This window comes from Stegodyphus dumicola, chromosome 6, assembly GCF_044657685.1.
Source record: "Stegodyphus dumicola isolate Sdum_Otavi_A_Nest chromosome 6, ASM4465768v1".
Classification (NCBI taxonomy): domain Eukaryota; kingdom Metazoa; phylum Arthropoda; class Arachnida; order Araneae; family Eresidae; genus Stegodyphus; species Stegodyphus dumicola.
Window position 1 is genome coordinate 200,310,981 of NC_140773.1, and position 19,144 is coordinate 200,330,124.

General features: G+C 34.0%; 1 protein-coding gene and 1 long non-coding RNA gene across 2 annotated transcripts; both read left to right on the forward strand.

Moving 5' to 3' along the window:
• The first annotated feature begins 12,223 nt into the window (after positions 1-12,223).
• Positions 12,224-18,182, forward strand: LOC118188243 (uncharacterized). Its single transcript, XR_004758079.2, has 2 exons — positions 12,224-12,324; positions 17,739-18,182. It is a non-coding gene; the product is annotated as an uncharacterized LOC118188243 (long non-coding RNA).
• On the forward strand, positions 12,333-18,182 carry LOC118188242 (uncharacterized). Its single transcript, XM_035358638.2, has one exon. The coding sequence runs from the start codon at positions 13,126-13,128 to the stop codon at positions 14,179-14,181; it is 1,056 nt and encodes a 351-aa protein (XP_035214529.1). The 5' UTR covers positions 12,333-13,125; the 3' UTR covers positions 14,182-18,182.
• Positions 18,183-19,144: the final 962 nt, after the last annotated feature.

Sequence of the window (19,144 nt, forward strand, 5' to 3'; positions counted from 1 at the left end):
ATACACATCTGCATTCGAAGTAAAAAGCAATAAGCGGGAGCGCACAGCTAAGTTTCAGAAAAATGTACTACATACTGGAGCAAATCACCAACAACATTAGGAAATAATGATATAATTCTATGTACTAGAATCTTTATAGCCACGAAGATTCTTACATTACAGTGCAACAAAAAATAAATCAAGAAAGTCAGCTAAAACACTTCCCCATGAGCCTTCAACAATCATACAGCAAAAATATAAATAAAAATCCTGGTCAAAAAATCAGGAATGCACGAGCCTTCACAAACTGTTCTAAATAGAGCAAGCAATCATCCCTGAAAGCATTATCCATGTACTGAAATTAGAAGAAGATAAATTGTAGTTAGCTCGATCATACCAGGAATACATCAATAAGTGAAAGTAATCATCCCTGAAAGCGTTATATCTATGTACTTGAAATTATCATACCAGGAATACATCAATAAATGAAAGAAAAAACACTCCATCTTCACACTCTGTCCTAATTTCGCACAACAAAAATTTCTCCCGTCTCCCAGAAGGTCAACGAATTATGGTTTCTATCCAGTGCTGTTCTGCCATTTTGAAGAGTGGGGGAGGGTGCTAGAGAACATAAACAAAACATATCACGTGGCTACGGACGTTATGCAGAAATGAACTATACTCGTTCGAAAAGTTTAAAAAAAGTATTAAGTTCATAAGTGATGAGCAGTAAAAGTTAATATAAATGAAGAAGAAAAAGAAAAACATCCTACTTTGACCATGGGATTTCTGATGACATCCACAAGGGAATATTTATCCTTGGAAAGGATCAAAAGCATAAGCAAATAATTTTCTTCTACTTCTTAAGGAAGACACTCATGCTCATCTGTGATGATAAAATAATTAAATAAAAAAATTCGATTTTTCTTAACTTCCGAATGAAAGTTAAGAAAACATAAATTGAGGAAAAACTGCAAAACACTTTCGCACCCTTCGCCCACTGAGATCATTCCCCCCAATTATAACATACGAGGTTTAAATGTGGTCCCACCGACAAAGAGCAAAATGTCTTAAATGTTTGAACTTATCCAGCTTTCCATGTAAATTTAATACTTTGATGATACAGTAGACGCCGCTTAATAAGATCCCGTTTATTTTGACAACATTTTAACTGAATGATAACACGAAAAGATAAGAAAAAATATGCTCCGAAACAGCATGGGGACTTAAGATAAATATAAGAAATATATTTTTAAGAAATCTGAAAGGCCTCAGATTTTTAACTGTCGCGCAAAAGAGTTTGTTAAGGTTTTTCTACGCTGTCGCTGAGCTCGCAGTCTACCAGTCTGCTGTTGCAATAACTTCTGCTAATACATTTCTTTTTGTCTTTTTAGCTTCATTATTAAGCACCATTTTCTTCGCACGTACCCCATGTACAATTCAACAGCAAAATTACAAAATTTTTAAAAATAGCATAGCAGTGTACATTTAAAATTCCCGATGCAGCGTTAAGTGTTTGCATACAGTTTTATGTTCTTTTTTTAGCAGTTTCTCAGTTCATCATATCAATTTCCTTACTAAGATGGCTTTACAAAACTTTTCTTGACTTTTTATTATTAACGTTTTGAGTGTTTAATTTTTTTATTAAATATCACATTCTTGGCGCTTACGGCACATAAAATTCTATTATACAGCAAAATTACAAAATATTTAAAAACAGCATATCTTTAGAATTTCCGATAGATGGTCTCGCATAGAAATAATTTTTTTTTTTTTCCGTACAATGTTGCCACTGCTCGCATTGAAATCTTTGAATTTGTTAAAAATTTATTTAAATAAAATGTTTTACAAAATATGATATATAAAATTCAAAATTTTGACATTCAGGTGCACATTTTCGGGTGGAGGATTACGTTATTCAAAATTTGATTACCGTAGGTATCGTCGTTTTATCACAGTGGCAGAAACATACATACATTTATGCAGATTCTTCGTTATTTAATTTCTTTAAAAATAATAGAGGGCGATAATATTTCGTAACAACAAATTGATAAGTGATTCAGACATTTAAAGACAAATACCTCCAAATCCCGTTACGAGACTAAAAGCCCTTTTGGGCTAAAAATTACTTTCACAGCATTTTAATTTAGCAAATTAAAAACTTGTTTAGGAACTCTTCATAAAGCAGGTGATCATTTATGAACTGTTCATAACGTTTCTGAAAATCATTTGACCGAAGCTGTTGTGATAATTTTAATATTCAGAAGGCATTCCTCAGTGGAAGAGAAAATGTCAATATAAAATTTTAAAGTAAGCAAAATAAGCATCTTTAGTTTGCCGTAAATAGTTTGGGGACATTAAAAAAAAAAAGGAAGAAAAATCTGGGATTTTTTTTTCTTTTGAAAAGAAAAATTCCTGTCTCATCATCTTCAAATATCAATTGAATTTTCCTGTAGCTTTCGTGTCGTATCAGATCTTCCGACGCCAAGCTGACTCCCATGCGAGCAAAACTGTGCATTGCTTCAAACTCTGCCCGGAGATCTTGGATGTACTCCTCAGGCGATGAAGGCACATCCAGAGGACGACTTAACAAGAGATCACAAGACAAACAAAAGTGAGCAACTACGAGGAAAGTGGCCGGTAGTTCCGTGGACAGCACTGCGATAAACGGTGGTAACCTCTTGTCCCAGTCCTTTTGGTTTCTGGAAACCACCAGCGAGAGGATATTAAAGAAGGTTTGATTAAACCTTTCTACCATGACGTCTGACTGAGCATGTAAAAGTGTCGTTTTCGATTTTCTGCATGCCGAGAAGTTCAGAGAGATCTTTAATTACCGCCGAGATAAAAGATTTTCCTTGATCAGAATGTAACTGAAGAGGCACTCCGAAGCTGGAAATCCAGTTCTGTATCATTACCTCTGCTACCGTGGCAGCCTCTTGATCAGGAATATGATACGCTTAAGGCCACTTGGTGAAGTAATCAATGACAAAGAGGGTGTATTTTTGTCATCAGTAGCTCGTGACAGAGGTCCCAGGATGTCAAAGGCGATGCATTCAAAAGTTGTTCTTCTCAGTACTCCGAACTGAAATGGAGCTAGCAGCTAACAACAACTGACAGCAGATAGTCTCTCCGATCTTATAGAGTTTTCACCGGCTGCCGAGATGTTTCTGGTATTTTCTATTCCTCGAAATTACTGGAAGGCGATGAGGGTCGAATTACGGTTACAATATAGTGATCAATTGCATTTATTCAATTACATCACTATTACGGTGATACAGGGAGCGGATCTTTCTTTCTTTTAGCCATCGACGGAACAGCTGGCCCACTAGATTAGTATAGACTCCGGTACAGATGTAAAGATGAACAAATACATTACAAAATGTGAAAAACATTAAATAAGTTCTAGATTAATCATAATATTAAACGTACTTAAAAACAAGACAAAACAAAATATAAGACATTAAGTAAATTAATATATGTACAGAGCGGGCTGCTGACGGTACGGTGTCCAAGGAAAGAAGTCGCTCCAGGCTGTCAGCAATGCTTTTGGCAATGGTAGTGCAGTCTCTAATGCGGCTGAGCGGATATTTATACTTAATTGTGTTCTTGAACCATGCAGGCATATTGATTGCAGCTGATCATTTTCAATGAATTTCAAATAAGTTCTAGATTAATCATAATATTAAACGTACTTAAAAACAAGACAAAACAAAATATAAGACATTAAGTAAATTAATATATGTACAGAGCGGGCTGCTGACGGTACGGTGTCCAAGGAAAGAAGTCGCTCCAGGCTGTCAGCAATGCTGACAGCCTGGAATTCGTGTGAATGTGAATTCGTGTGAATGTGAATTCGTGTGAATGTGAATGTGTGCGAGCAATCAAACAGATACTGATCTGGGTCACTAGTACCGCCACAAATAAATTGGTCACGTCTTAGGCGAAATCTGTGAAGATAGGATATATATATTATATATAATAATAATAAAACTAATGAATTTAAAAAGACAAAAAAGTTGTAGGGTGAAAAAATAGAGTCCAAGAGCAGATGAATAAAATAGGATCTCAAAAAGTGAAAAAAAGACTTTTGAAGACTTTTGCAAAAAACAAACAACTATAATGCGACTTTAAAATCTAAATCCCGTCAGAATTGTTTTTTCTTTTTTTAACATTTATAGTTTGTCTTTTATTTAACTTTGTTAATTCATTCATCAAACTTCGTCTTCATAAAGTGTGATTAAAGAATCCTTCTCGCTTTTTGCAACACCGTTTTGCCACATACACTATATATAGAAGTACTTTATATTCCGGCGTCGTATAGCGCTCACTTTTAATACAAAAAATAGGACCGAAATTTACGGGTACGCGTCATACACTGGATATAAAAATAATAGCTTAAAAATAGAAAACAAAATTAGATCTTTACGTACACCAGCGCTTAATTAAAAGAAATGACATACCTTGTGAAATTAAATATTTTCATTATCGGATGGCATAAAGAGTTCGTCTTCCATTATATCTTCAGGTGTATTATCGAATTTTGCTTCATCTTCATCATCACTATTATTTGGATCTATAAATAAATAATCATTATCCGTTCCATATTTCGCCAACACCAAACATCCTTTCTGCAGCACGATTTCCATTTTCTTTCGCAAAATGAATGTCTTTGCATTTGAAATCAAACTAAAGCAATTATTAAAGGCTTCGATTTTCACTTCAAAATCTCAGCTTCAAATGATTATAGAAGGGGAAAACATTTATCTCCTAATTCCAGGAATTCATTCAGGTTGGAAGTGCTCTAGAATAGCAGTATTTTGGATATCTGCATTGAATAAAATCCACTCTCTTTGCCGGAATATTTAGCCCATCAAACACCTATTGTTTCCCTTATCGCTTGTCACCATTGTTCGAAAGACTAGGAGAAATGTCCGAAAAAGTGACCCCCAAAAGATACGAGCATTGCACATGTATCTTTTAGGAAAATTGCTTCGTGGAAAATTAGGTGCGAATTCTTCGCGGAGAATTAGGTTTTCAGGTACGCGGCAAATATACCTAAAAATAAAAAAAATATAGCTTGAAATTATAAGTGCGCGATATACGCCGGAAAACACGGTATAATAACACAAGCCAAAATCAAGAAAGACTGCCAGCATATTATCGCAAACAAACTGGCTCAGTTTGGCAAATTTTTACAGAATTCTTTTGTGACGGGCACTAAATTATTAAATACATACATATCATTATATAGTAATACTATAAAATCGAAATCGTAGTTTATCCAGAAAATCATTCAATAACTTAGATACAAACGAGGTTCCCTTTTTTTTTTTTTTTTTTTTTTCCAGAAATTTTGTGAATATCGAATTGAAAGTAAGTTTTTCTTTAGCGATTTAACAACAAAATACTGTAATCATGTACGATTTATACCTCAGTCACTGAGAGGAAATAGCTAAAACAAAACCAAAAAAAATGAGTTTAAGATAATATATATCACGATTTTTCAATAAAAGCAACAAAAAGAATTCACAGGAAAATGGCGACGTCCCTTGCTAAAACTAAGCTATTATGCTCATGGTTGACTGAAGATTTCCATGTTTCGCGCATGGTTGCCAGAGTTTGGGCGCATTCTGAAATTTTCGCCGCAGTCTTTCTCATTATCAAAAACTGATATTACATGGGTATCAAAAATCATATTCAGATGTCCTGTAACTCATCATTTATTTAAAAGCATTACGTTTTCTCATTCTGGCGCAAATCTACCAATTCACTGTAATTTATCATAAATTATAAGTATCTAAAATCCATTTCATTACATAACAATTTGTTACACATTATGAGCGTCACAGGTCTTTCTACATAAAAGAAAAAAAAAATGCTCAGAAAGTATTAGTAACAAGATAGTTTAAAATTAGGCTCTGTGTACTATAAGAAAGTTTCTTATGCATCTTCGTTGAGATTTAAATCTGCTGAGCGGGCTGCCACTTCAAAAGTATTAACTTTCTGCTAGACTTATAGACGTTTGCATAATCGGGCAGTTATTTAAATCAAACAACAAATGTAATCTTAAAGAATTCCGCAAACTGATGCAGAATGACACTTTTATAAACCTTAGTTTTAACCATGGATTTTGAGCACAAACAAGGCCAACGCCAGGGGCGTGGCTGAATCTTTTGCAGTCCCTCTCAATACACATCAAACACACACAAAATCAAGTACATAATATATTGGGAATCAACAAAAGCTGTCTTAGGTTTTGAAATAAAACTTTTAAACTTTAATTCTATTTAAGCTATTTTAGTTGTTTCTCTCATCACAAATTCGTCGATGACATTCTAGGAGTATCTTTTATTATTCCAGCTGTTCTTTTCTAGACAGTCCAGTATTTATTAAATACAAAATACTCATTTTTAGGTTTTAGGTGTTTCTTGAACAATTTGTGTCTAAAAAACTCTTCTAACAGCAAGAAATACTAGAAATTGCAGGGAAAATTCGGAGTAGAATTAACATTTGGAACTACGTTTTCAAGAATGTATTTTAGAATAAATTGCAAAATATCAAAGCAACCATTCTTCCACCTCCTTTATTTCGTCTTTCCAAGCAACAACAGAAATAAAACTTTGAATTATTTTATCCTCATTCCTTTGAATTATTCCTTATTTAAGACGTAATACACACTTCCTCATTTATCATAACTGAATTTTCATTCATATTTTCTCTTGAAATATTCCGATGGAATAAGAAAGGCGTAGCAAGAAAGTGAAGCTTCTGTATTCATTTCTGCAATTTCTTTGAATACTCTGTCTAGTATAAAAATCATTTTCTCCACAAATCAGTTTATCACAACTTGGCATCTCGGGATTCTTCTTTTAACTAATGAGGGAATGAATAAGGTGGCTGAATACTGGTAGTTCAACCTGGATGAGTCAGATCTCAAAGAGGATGCTGACTGCTTTATGCTTTACCGTATGTAAAACGTAGGTTACGCAACTTTGGATTTACGCATGCATGATGTGAATATGATGTGAATACGCAATGCTCTCTGCGTATCGTGAATATGAGTAAATTCTCATTTTTAAAGCTCTGCGTGAAGCATAGTAATCCTCCAGAAGACATACACAGCACCGTAGACAGATATGTGAACTTCGCTCTAACGCAGTAAACCTCAGTTAGGCTTTCTGCCCCTAACATTCCTACGATTAACCCCTACAACATGTTTCATATAAAAAATCCTCCAAAAACATGTTCGCACCGCCCCTTCTCCCCCCCTCTAGTTACTGGCCAACCTCAGCTATTTTGTCTCTCGGTGCAATCTTTTCGAGTAGTAAATTCTGCTGTTTGGTCCAAACAGCAGAATAAAGTCCAAACGTAAAGTCCAAACATTTTCCCACCCCTGCATCCTGTTGCCCAGTATCTCTCTTAAATTCTAGAAAGTTTGTTATTTTCAAATATTCTACTCGATGCTTCTGTAAATGACAAAAATTTTGCCACCTTAAATTCAGTCAACCAGTGCAGCCGCACCGGTTCTGGCGCCGGGCAGAGGAAGTATGCTTAACCCTTAGTCGATAAAGTCGCCAATAATGGTACAACCGATGCCGAACAAAATAACCTCGCTGGTAACCTTTTACTCCTCATTTTCAAAACAAGTCGCAGCCATTTCTTCATTTTCAGATTGATTGTTTCTTTCAATACTGGCATACACTTACATAGAATTTTTACTAGGTAGTTCAATTTTATGCCCTAAGGCCATTCGCGGGCGGTAATTACGTCAATTAGGATGCAACCACACCGCTCACCTGATGGCGAAAATATAGAAAAGGCGAAGTCAAGGGTTAGATTCATCAATTCTAATGAGAATGCACTAGCGAAGTAAAGCACAGAGGTTTTACATAATTTCTGAGTAAGCTATTCGTACGAATTGAAATAATTCTTGCATTTAAACCTGTATTCCAAATTAAGATTTAACTTGAAATTAATGTAGATAGTTACTGAGAGAATTAGATTTTTGTAGCGTAGTTTACGTAAGATGAGATCATTTGGGGTCACGTGAGATGAACCGGAGAATCAGGATGTTGTACCATGAAAACATGGTAAATTCTTAAATTAATGTCTTTTTACAAATTTATTGTCTTTATTTATTGGTTCGGTGCTACTCTGGTAGACGGTTGCACGGATTTTTGGCGATTTACGTTGGCGCGATTTTTACAATCGTCAGCATCTTGAAAAAAGCTGTTTTTACGCATAGTAAAGTATTCGAAACTTAATATATATATATATATATATATATCGTTAAAAGTAATGGATTCATTTTTTGTTGAAAATGTCGTTTTTTAAGATGGCAGGCAAGTGTAAATAAATACATTTACTATAAGTATAAAATACTAAAGTAAGGTTATTATTATTTTCATATGAAGAAGAAAATAAAAACACCGCTATAAAAACATTGTGCCAACGTTTAATTAGATTAAAATATTACTTAAATTGAATATCGAATTAAAAACATTATACCAACATTTAAAAGAATTAAAATATTACTAAATTCAAATATTTTAAAATACGTTATATAAAATATAATTAACATTAAAACATATGTGACAATAACTATCTCAGCAATTTTTGAACATAGTGTATTAAATTTTTATCAAAAATTGAAGTATACAATTATGAAATAAAAGAAAAATATGTGCTTACATTTTTTTGAGTCATACAACTTGTCGTTTATTGATAAGTACCACAAAAAAAATCGGAACCGTAATTTAGATATCAATGAAAAAAATTTGAAAATTAATATCGAGGGCAGGAATAAAAAAAATTTTAAAAAACTAAAAAATTTATAAATAGATAAAGCAGTTTAGAGCCAAATTAATGGATCATGAAGATTAAAAATAACAAAAAAAATTGAAAAAAAAAGTCCTCCAATAATAGGTATTGTTTTTAAGATTTCGAAGATCCTTTAACTGCCAATTATCCCAGTTTATGTCTCGAATAATTTCGAGAAATTTAACTTATGGATGCTCATTCAATGCAGAGCAAATTTTCCTAAACAAATACCAGGCTATGAATCCTTCAAAATCTCCTCGACGATTGTAAACCGACAAAGAATTTTTGAAGTCATGCCTTTTTCTTTCAACTGTGTTAGTATGAGCTCCGGTTTCAGGATCTACGAAATGGAGCGAATGGTTAACTTGCAAGTGACTGAAACTTTCTTCGCTCAAACGGTCATAAGCTTTGCAGCAGTCCGAAATAATTTGGGTTTCCGGTTCGATCCAATCCTTAATTAAAGCGAGAAGAGTATCCGCTGTTCTGTCTGGCACATCAACTAAAAACCAGCGACCTGAATCGCGCTTTATTCCCCAAAGAATCCCACTGCCCTTCAACGAATCGACCCTTGTTAAACTTTCTTTTCCCGATTTTGGACTCATTAATCTCCACAATTTTCCCTGGCCCTCCGATCTTCTCTGTTTTAGCTTCTACAAAGTTAATTAAAACGTCGCTTACATAACTGCGCCAGTCGGCTACAGCTTCTGAAAAAATACCGAGCTCGCATTGAATTCTATCGTACGAAGAACCCATGAATATTTCGTACACAATTGGAAGTTTACTGCCGGTAAAAAAAGGAGGAACGTCTAATACATTTTTTACCGTTACAGAGGTTATTTCTTCCACCGTGACCACAATACCATATACGGCCGTCCTCAGAATCGGCTCTTTTAACCATCTTCATCTGTGATCTGCATTTCTGGCGCTTCACTGAAGAAGCAATTAGCTAGGTTTTCTCCAAAAATTTTAAATAAATTTTCTCTGACCCTTGTAACAATTGTAAATAAATCTTTGATTAGGAAAGCCAGGCTGTCCAAAATAAGGTCTCAAAGGACAATTTTTTGATTCCGATACCAATAATTCTTGGTAATTACCAATAACAACATTCATCTTTGAAGGACTTCGAAACGGTGAAACTCGGCGGCCATGTTCCTGTTATCGCTGTGACTTGCGCAAGGGAATCTGTAATTGCATTATTATTATTATTATTATTATTTCTTTTCTTTTTGAAGCATGTCAGCTTGTATTGCATATGGATGCACAAATAGATTTTCGAAAAATATTCCTAAGATTACTTTTCATTCGTAAGTATTGATTTTCTTTTTCTATGTAATTTGATAAATATGTCAAAAAATATCACAATGTCATGTTGTTTTCTTTCCAGATGCGAAAAACGTACTCAATAATAATCAAAATATCTTAAATACATTTTAATGTTTCTGTTTATTGCTGACAACTTCATTCCTTAACATACAATGGTATATGCTAGGATTTAAACTGTATAATTTGAACGTTTTAGGTAATTCGTTTTATAATTTTCATTAAAAGTAAGAAATCAATTGTTAGTATTTTTATGAATTGTAAAGGTATTAAATAAAGTAATGTTTTTCTTTATGTATTAATTATTATTCATTTTAAAGTTTTGTGAACTGTTAGGAATATAATTTGTGCATTTGATCAAGATAAACTAACTTTTCTGCTGTTAAAATTTTTTTGAATAAATTTACAAATTTGTTGGCAGTATAGCGATAAAAGTAAGTAAAAATTTATACAACTGAACATGTGGAAAGATGTATCCAAAAATTTATATAGGTATATTTCTGTAATTCAGTTCAATTCAAGGCAATTTCTTTGAGATTCATATATACGAAACGCGCATGAACTGAAATCACTGAATTCTCATAAATCTGTTTTATTTTATTAATATTTATTCTCTTGTTGTTATAAGGTTTTTGTTATGAAAAGAATTTATTTAAAACTTTCATTTTAAAATATGCAACCTGTGACCATATTTTTAGATGATTATCTGCTATTAATTTCAGGTTAAATTATTTTAAATGATTCTTTAATAAATTACACTATTGTGAATAAATCAGAAATATCACTTCTCAAAGGAAAAATTGGAACGTACACCCAACAGGTTGCTAATAAAACCTAAACAAATTCTTGAAATATGCAGAAACATCCTTTTTAAAGGCTTTAATGTTATGCACATGCATTTAGATTTCGAACTATTTCTTAATGCTTTTCTGTACGTAGTAAATTACGGATATCATCTTTATAACTTTAAAACAAAAAACTAACAATAGCGAAGCATTTTATTATAAATTTAACATATTTTTACTGGAAAATACATGCACGGAACAGCTTGAAAACACGTACGTTTCACTGCAGTAATGCAATGTTTTGAAGTTACACACATGGACGCCACTTGTTCGGTAGAGTTTCATTCCCCGAGAGTGGAGGAAACTGCGAAACCTCCCTCCTTCTATTCTAACCTCCTTGGTCTACTCTAACCAATGACAGACCTTCCTTGCACCAGTCACAGTGACAGTAATATCATGGCCGCCAAGATTTACGGTTTGAGTTGAGCTTTCCTGCTTCTATTCTAACCGCGTTAGTTAAAATTGACAGTAAACCAAACAGTTGTTAAAAAAAAAAAAAAAAAAAAAAAACCAGAAATTTGCTTTTATAGTAACCTAAAAATTTCAGCTGCCAAATCTCAAAAGGGAAATATATATGTATGTGATGTATCAGCTTTAGTGTCGTAGCTTAAATAATCAGACGATAAGTTTAAAAAACAGGATCCATTTATTATTATTCAGGAGAAATAGCAGTTACAAAAATTAGATATCCGGAGTAAATAAAAAGAATTACTAATAACTTTTTGTATGAAGTTTATTGCATCGTGACATTTAAGAAAAAGCCCCGATATTCCTTTGCGAGTCCTTTTATAGCCTCTGGAAAGGCGAGCTTCCAAGAAATGACGTCAGCCTCGTCAGCCAATCCAGTTCACTTTAAATATTTCCAAAACATTCTATAACTGTACGCGTAGAAAAGGCGGGAAAAACAACTTGACTACGGGGCTGTGTATTTAATTCCACGTACTTTCAAATAAGAGACCGTCGCCATTAAAAATGAAAAGAACATACAGTTAGAATTTTAAGTGTATTCTTGACTATGGAATTTTATTATTACATGTATATATAAGTTATACAAAATCACAAAGCGTAGGATATCCCAACTACTTGTGCAAACCGAAATACCTGAAATACTTGTCAACCCAATATAATGTAAATTTACTGAATTCTGTAAGGGAATCATATGTCCTTTTTGACGATAAATTTTACTAAATTTCCTTTGAACTGTTTACGCCTGAAAATTTGTAAGTAAAAATATTTTGTTTCTTCGTGAATGGCAATAATTTCTTTGTTTACGTTCAGCTGACGGATGTTTGTCTCGCGTCTTCTTTCTTTCCCAGTGATGTTATGATGATATATGGATTTTAGTAGAATATTTTTCCAGGTACTCACAAATTATGTTTGACGCTTATGATTTAAATAAACCTCCTCCAAATAAAATTTCCAAACATTTCGTGAAATGGGAAGAATCATTTTCTTTAAATGATACTGGATAGTGATTAATATTTTCTAAATATACTATAAAGTAATAATTGGCATAATAATATTTTTAAGGATACTGCTTTTTTCTGGATGTGATGACGGCTGTGATTCAAATGATCACTTTCGGAATGTTTTCCCGTTGCAGCTATTTATTAAAATCTCACAGATACCCCTCCTTTAATATATCACAGATACCCCTCTTCTTTGAATACGACAGAAATTGTAAAATGGGAATATAATATTGAATCATGAGACGGCTTGTTCATAACCTTTAAGTTAATCTTCGAGAATTATTAAATGCTGCCCAGATGCAGAAGTTTTGCAATATACAAAACTATGAGTATTTGTTTTGAATAAAAAAGAACATTTTTCTGTTTGTTGTGAAAACTGTAAGAAAGCCTCTTGTAACACAACTAATAGGATTCTTGTAACACAACTAATAGGATTCTGAAGCATAACTTAATTAGATATCAATCTCCATGTATAAGAGAAGCCTACGTTCATTTACTATTATATGCCAGTTAAGTGTATATGCATGCACAGGTTATGGATTTTAAAACCTTCTTGAAACAGGAATTAATGGCAAAAGCTAAAAGGAATTAATGTCAAAGCATCCGCATGCAATCAAAAATCTGAATGATGAACATGTAGCAAATGCTAAACCATATGTGAAAGAAATTACGTGAGTTTGTTGGAGTTTAATATGAATTTCATGACATCAGTGCAAAAAGATATGTCAACTTCCATCACAGAGCAACCATTCAGGAGTGATACCAATTCCAGGCCACCTTATGATAAAAATGACTTCAGAAGTCACTCGAGTAAAAGAACGTACATTTGTGAAATGTGTTTGAAGTCTTATACACGAAAATCTACCTTAAACAAACACATAGAAAGTCATACTGGAGTGATGCCATATCAGTGTGATACATGTTATATGCGATTTGCACAAAAAAGGCTTTTATACAGACATGCACTTATACATTCAGGTGAAAAACCACATGTATGCGATTTATGTAGCAAGTCATTTTCCCGCAAAGATTCATTAAGGAATCACATGCTTACCCACAGTAATGAGAAGCCACATAAGTGTGATACGTGCTGCGAGACTTTTGCACGCAAGGACAGTTTAATTTTGCATATGTATGTACACTCAGGTATGAAACCACATGTGTGTAATGTATGTGGCCAGTCATTTGCACGTCGATCTCAGTTAAAAAATCACTTCTATATTCACACATGTGAGAAACCGCACAGATGTGATATATGTGCCAAGTCGTTTGCTCGCAGAGGTGACTTGAAAGAACATGTGTATACGCACACAGGAGAGAAACCTCATAAGTGTAATATATGTTACAAATCATTTGCACAGAAAGGTCAGTTAAACAAACACATGCTTATCCATACTGGTGAGAAACCGCATATGTGCGATACATGCAACAGGACATTTGCTCACAAAGCTTCATTAAATAATCATATGCTAACTCACTCTGTGGTGAAATTATATAAATGTGATGTGTGCTCAAAGTCATTCACACGCAACGATACCTTAATCTTGCATATGCATACCCACACTGGTATGAAACCTCATGAGTGTGGTATATGTGGCAAGTCATTTTCACAAAAAAGTAATTTAAATCAACATATGCGTATCCATACTTGTGAGAAACCATACAAATGTGATAAATGTGGTAAATCATTTGTACAGAAGGGTAATTTAAATGTACATATGCTTGTCCATAGTCAGAGTCGTAGCTAGGGTTTTCAGCGCCCAGGGACAACTGAAGATTTCGCGCCCCCTACTGGTTGCCAAGGATGGAAAACATTTAATTCTAAAATGTCGTAACATCAGTTTGGCGCCCCTTGGATTCTGCGCCCGGGGACAGATGCCCCCCTTGCCCCCCTCTAGCTATGCCCCTGTCCATAGTAGTGTTAAATCACACTAGGACAGTTAAACTTCTCATGGTGACTATCTTTGAAATTTGCTATGATCAGTTCCTCAGAATTTAGCTTATTTTTAAAGAATACAACACTTCTAAAGCGTTCACCTCCACAGATATACAAAATTGGTATTTGTCTTCTATAGCACCTTGGCAGGAGATAATGATGTTGGCACTGTTCAGCCTTAAGAAAGTGCTATTTGATGCCAAGTGTTATAAACATAAAATGAAATTGATTGTGATTAGGAATAAACAAGAAATTTACAAGTTTTTTAACATATAGTTATAGAAATTATTTAATATGAGATTTGATATGCTAAAATATAGTTATGGGTGTTGCCGATTTTTGGAGGTATATTTTTGCTGTTTATATTGTTGCTACACAAAGCCAAAATAAGTCAAAGAATTGCACAAACTTGGCATTGCGCACTTGCTTGACGTTGTCCATGTACACATCGATCTATTTTCACTTAAAAAGTCAAAGGAGCAGCAAACAAAAAATATATAATCTCAATAAACTACATTTTAAATCAAACAATCAAATAACATAAAAAAGGAAATTCATCTTAGCAATACACAAAGGAAATATCCACTTACCTTATTTAGAAATTGACCTGTCTTCAGTCAAACAGAATTCCTTAACAGCATCCAAAAACTTCCTAAAATTATTTGAACTATAATCTGTAAACTGGCAACACCACATAAATTCACAAAGAGTAATATCCTCCGATGTTCGACCATACACATTTCCTTCCTACAAACAGGACACTTATAATAGCTGCTAAGTAAACCTTCATTTACATACCAATTAATGCTGTTTTCCCCTTTAATTCCAAATTGTACATAAACTTCAAATTAATTTTACCACATTCAGCCATTTTACCATCTAAATCACAAAACAAACAACAAGCTTCTTAACCAACATACAATTAATTAATGCTGTTTTCCCCTTTCATTCTAAATCCTACATAAACTTCAAATTAATCTTACCACACCACAAACCCTTACAATCTTTTCTCATCATTCAAATTCACCAAAATCGTACAACCAATTATAATAAGGTTTTCATAACATTCAACTACTCAAGTTACCATAAATAAAACAACTTCATGATAATACAAGGGGTACCCTTAAATATACTTTAACCACTATGTAATTCTACATAACTAACGTGCAGTTCGGTAGCCATAAACATTTGTTGTTCCAGTGCAGAAACGTGCCAAATCAATATTCTTGCCTCGACTGCTTCAGAAGACATGTATACCAAAATTTACTATACTGAATGTGAATACGAAAAATACTTAGGTTATTAACCATTTCTCACACGTCTGAAGATTAATAACCATTTTATGCTATAGAAGACAAGTGTCACAAAATCATTTAGAATTCTCTATGGATATCTTGAGATTTCACTGTACTGCATGTATGTTTTATGCAGTCAAATTTATATTTATTTTCTGTCTGAAATCTAAAGTTTGGTACCTGCAAAACAATATTTTCTTTGGCTGTTCTTTGTTATTGAAATATATTGATAACCAAATACTAAAATGACATAAATAAAACACGTGACTGTGATATGAATTAATATCGTCTGGAAAAGGCAAATTTAGAGTAAAAAAGAAATTGCATATAATTTATCATCATACACTCAAGAGCCAAAACATTATGACCACCTGTCAATAACGAGTTGGGCCACCTTTAACACGCAACACAGCTTCAACCCGCCTTGGCATGGATGCCACAAGTCCTTGATAGATGGCCGGAGACAGATTGCAGCAGATGTTGTAGCAACGGTCACGCAAATCCGAGATATTGCGAATTGGTGGTCTTTGACCTCTGAGCTGTCGTCCCATGACATCCCAAATGTGTTCTATTGATTGACATCCGATGAGTTAGGCGGCCAGGACATTAACTGGAAATCAGCTTCATGTTCCTGGAACCACTCCAACATAAGTGTAGCCTTGTGACACGGGGCATTGTCCTGTTGAAACATTCCATTTCCAGCTGGAAAAACAGAGGCCATGTAAGGGTGCAACTGGTCCGCAATGATGTTCAGATACCCTGTAGCATTCATGGTCTGCTCTACCACAACCACGGGTCCCAGAGACGCCCAATAGAACGTCCCCCAGAGCATAATACCGCCACCACCGGCCTGTGTATGACCTACTGTGCATTGAAGGAGTAACTATTCGCCTGGAAGACAGCATATCCTGACAGGGCCATCTGCATGATGAATGAAAACCGTGATTCATCTGACCAGGCAACTCTCTCCCACTGATCCATGACCAGTCGTGATGTTTCCGGGCCCAGCGCAGGCGCAGTTGGCGATGACGCTTGGTCAGCAAAGGCACATGACTGGGATGTTTGCTGCATAGCCCCATATCCAACAGTGTGCTCCGATACTTTTCTACTTGTCTCTGCATTGTAAGCTGAGCCACTGTCTGGCTCCGGTTTTGCTTGACCATGGGAGACAGTCTCCGATGACCTTTTTCTTTGATAGCGTGTGGACGTCCAACACCATGTCATCTACTGCTGGTTTCACCGCCATTCATCCACTTTTCATACGTACTAACAACTGTAGATCGTGAACAACCCACGAGTCGTGCATTTTCGGAAATACTTGTCCCGAGCCTTCGAGCCATTACAATCTGCCCTCTATCAAAGTCGCTTAGATCCGCAGCCTTTCCCATCACACACAGAAGTAAGTGAAAGAATGATTCTTCAGACTCTACAGCAGCAGTTAAATACCACTTCCACCTGATCACATGCCTTCCACGTCATCCAGGCGCGTTCATCGCAAAATGTAGGGCTGGTCATAATGTTTTGGCTCTTGAGTGCATAGTTTCATTGCATTTAAGTTATCTTTATACCAAGTGTGTGTATCCACATTTTCTGGAAACTTTGTATATCCCTCTGAGCATTACGGGTTTAGCCCTGAAATTTCAAAGTTCCTCAAAATGTCATGAATAAGTGATATTTTCTTGATTTTAATTAAAAAATGACTCTTTCATTTTGTACCCTGATTTCTTTTCTTCCAATATACATCCAAACTGAAATCAGATACATTAAAAGCTAGCAGAAATTTTTCATGTGTAATGAATGTGGAAGGCAACCTTCTGTACGGAATTTTCCATCTGTAACGCTGAGAGGGATATATTATACATGTATGTATAAATATATCTATAGAAAAATATTTGATGAAAATTCATTTTAAGTGCATGCCACTGGATGATTTTGTATGAATGTGATTACATCTGTTATTTATGCAACAAAATATGTTTATTTTAGTGCTACATTATTTTATTATTTCCAAGAAGCATATTTCAAATTGTCATCTGTATAACATAGTGAAGGGTTTTTTTTCTTCCAATGGCAGATTATGAATAATTACAAATGTAGCCCAGTCCATTAACCTATACAATGCAAGATGTGGTGGTCTCTTTATTATGGAGGCACCCTAATAGTGGGCCACCATCGCATTTCCTATGAAGGGACGGACAGTTACAACCATGCCTTCTCCGGGATTCGAACCCAGGCCCTTTGGCATCGCAGTCAGCTTCCTTGACCACTATACTGCCTGGGCGGCTATAACATAGTGAGGTTTAACCAGCAATTTTCATAACTGTCATAGTTTACTTATCAATTTGTAAGCAACTAACAAATCTTGTGATCTGAGGTTTCACTGTGTGCACCCTTTTATATGTGCAAAATTTATGTTACCTGAAATATGGTATAGGAATTCAAAATTACATTTTGGATACATTTAACTAAGTATTTGTAGAAAAACATTTGTTTAATAAAAAGATTATTTTTCTATTAATACCAGCATTTCAGAAAGACTTTGTTGCCAAAAATTAGTTTGAAAATTTACAGTGTAGCTGTATATATACTTTTAAACAGTAGCATGGGCAATTTGAATAAAAGGCAGAAAATTTGAATGTTAATGTCAATAACTTTAAAATATATTAAATGTTGTATCAAAAGAAGAAAGAGTTAAGTTAAATTTAAATAATTCCCTTGCGCCATTCCTGCAAGGAAGGAAATTTGAATTTAACAGACATTCTCTATTCGTTAAAAGCAAATTAAAAGTTAATGAAATTTAATTGCAAATAAATAATTAATTATTGCTGCGCAAACTAATCTACAATATAATTTAAATTCTGGGAGCATATGTAAATCAAGTGCAAATATCAAAATCCATGAACAAATATATAATTTCAAAAAAATTTTTAATCCTAAAAAAAAATTATAAAAATGCAAAAGTGAATAATTGTTGAGCAAGCAGGAGGAATTATTTAAATTCAATAGTTAGATCTTTCTGCAGGTGAGAGGAATATCAATAGGAGCAAACAGTTCTACACAAATATGTAACCTATTTCTTTTTGCTTATGAATGTAAATTCCAGCTAAGTTTGAATAAGAATGAATTAAAGTTATTTGTAAATACATTTAGATACATTGGTGATATAACTTTCAATAATTCTGCTTTTGAACAATTCAAAATTTACCCAAATAGTTTAACACTTAATAAAACTAATACAAATCGATACTATTAAATACCTAGACCTGCTCATAATTAAACACAGCAAAATTTAATTATATAATAAAAGGAGAAATTTCCAGTTTAATACTATTAAACTAATTAATTGGAACTTTAATATCTCTAGAAAAGTAATAGGCCAAATAATCAGAATAAAAAATATATGTACATAAATAGAAGATTTAAAGGAAGAAATAGTAAAGCTAATTAATGTTCAAGAATAACCAAGTCTCAACACAATTT

What these genes read in the sequence shown, in the direction of transcription:
- LOC118188242 (XM_035358638.2), top strand. Translation starts at nt 13,126, where the DNA reads ATGAATTTCATGACATCAGTGCAAAAAGATATGTCAACTTCCATCACA.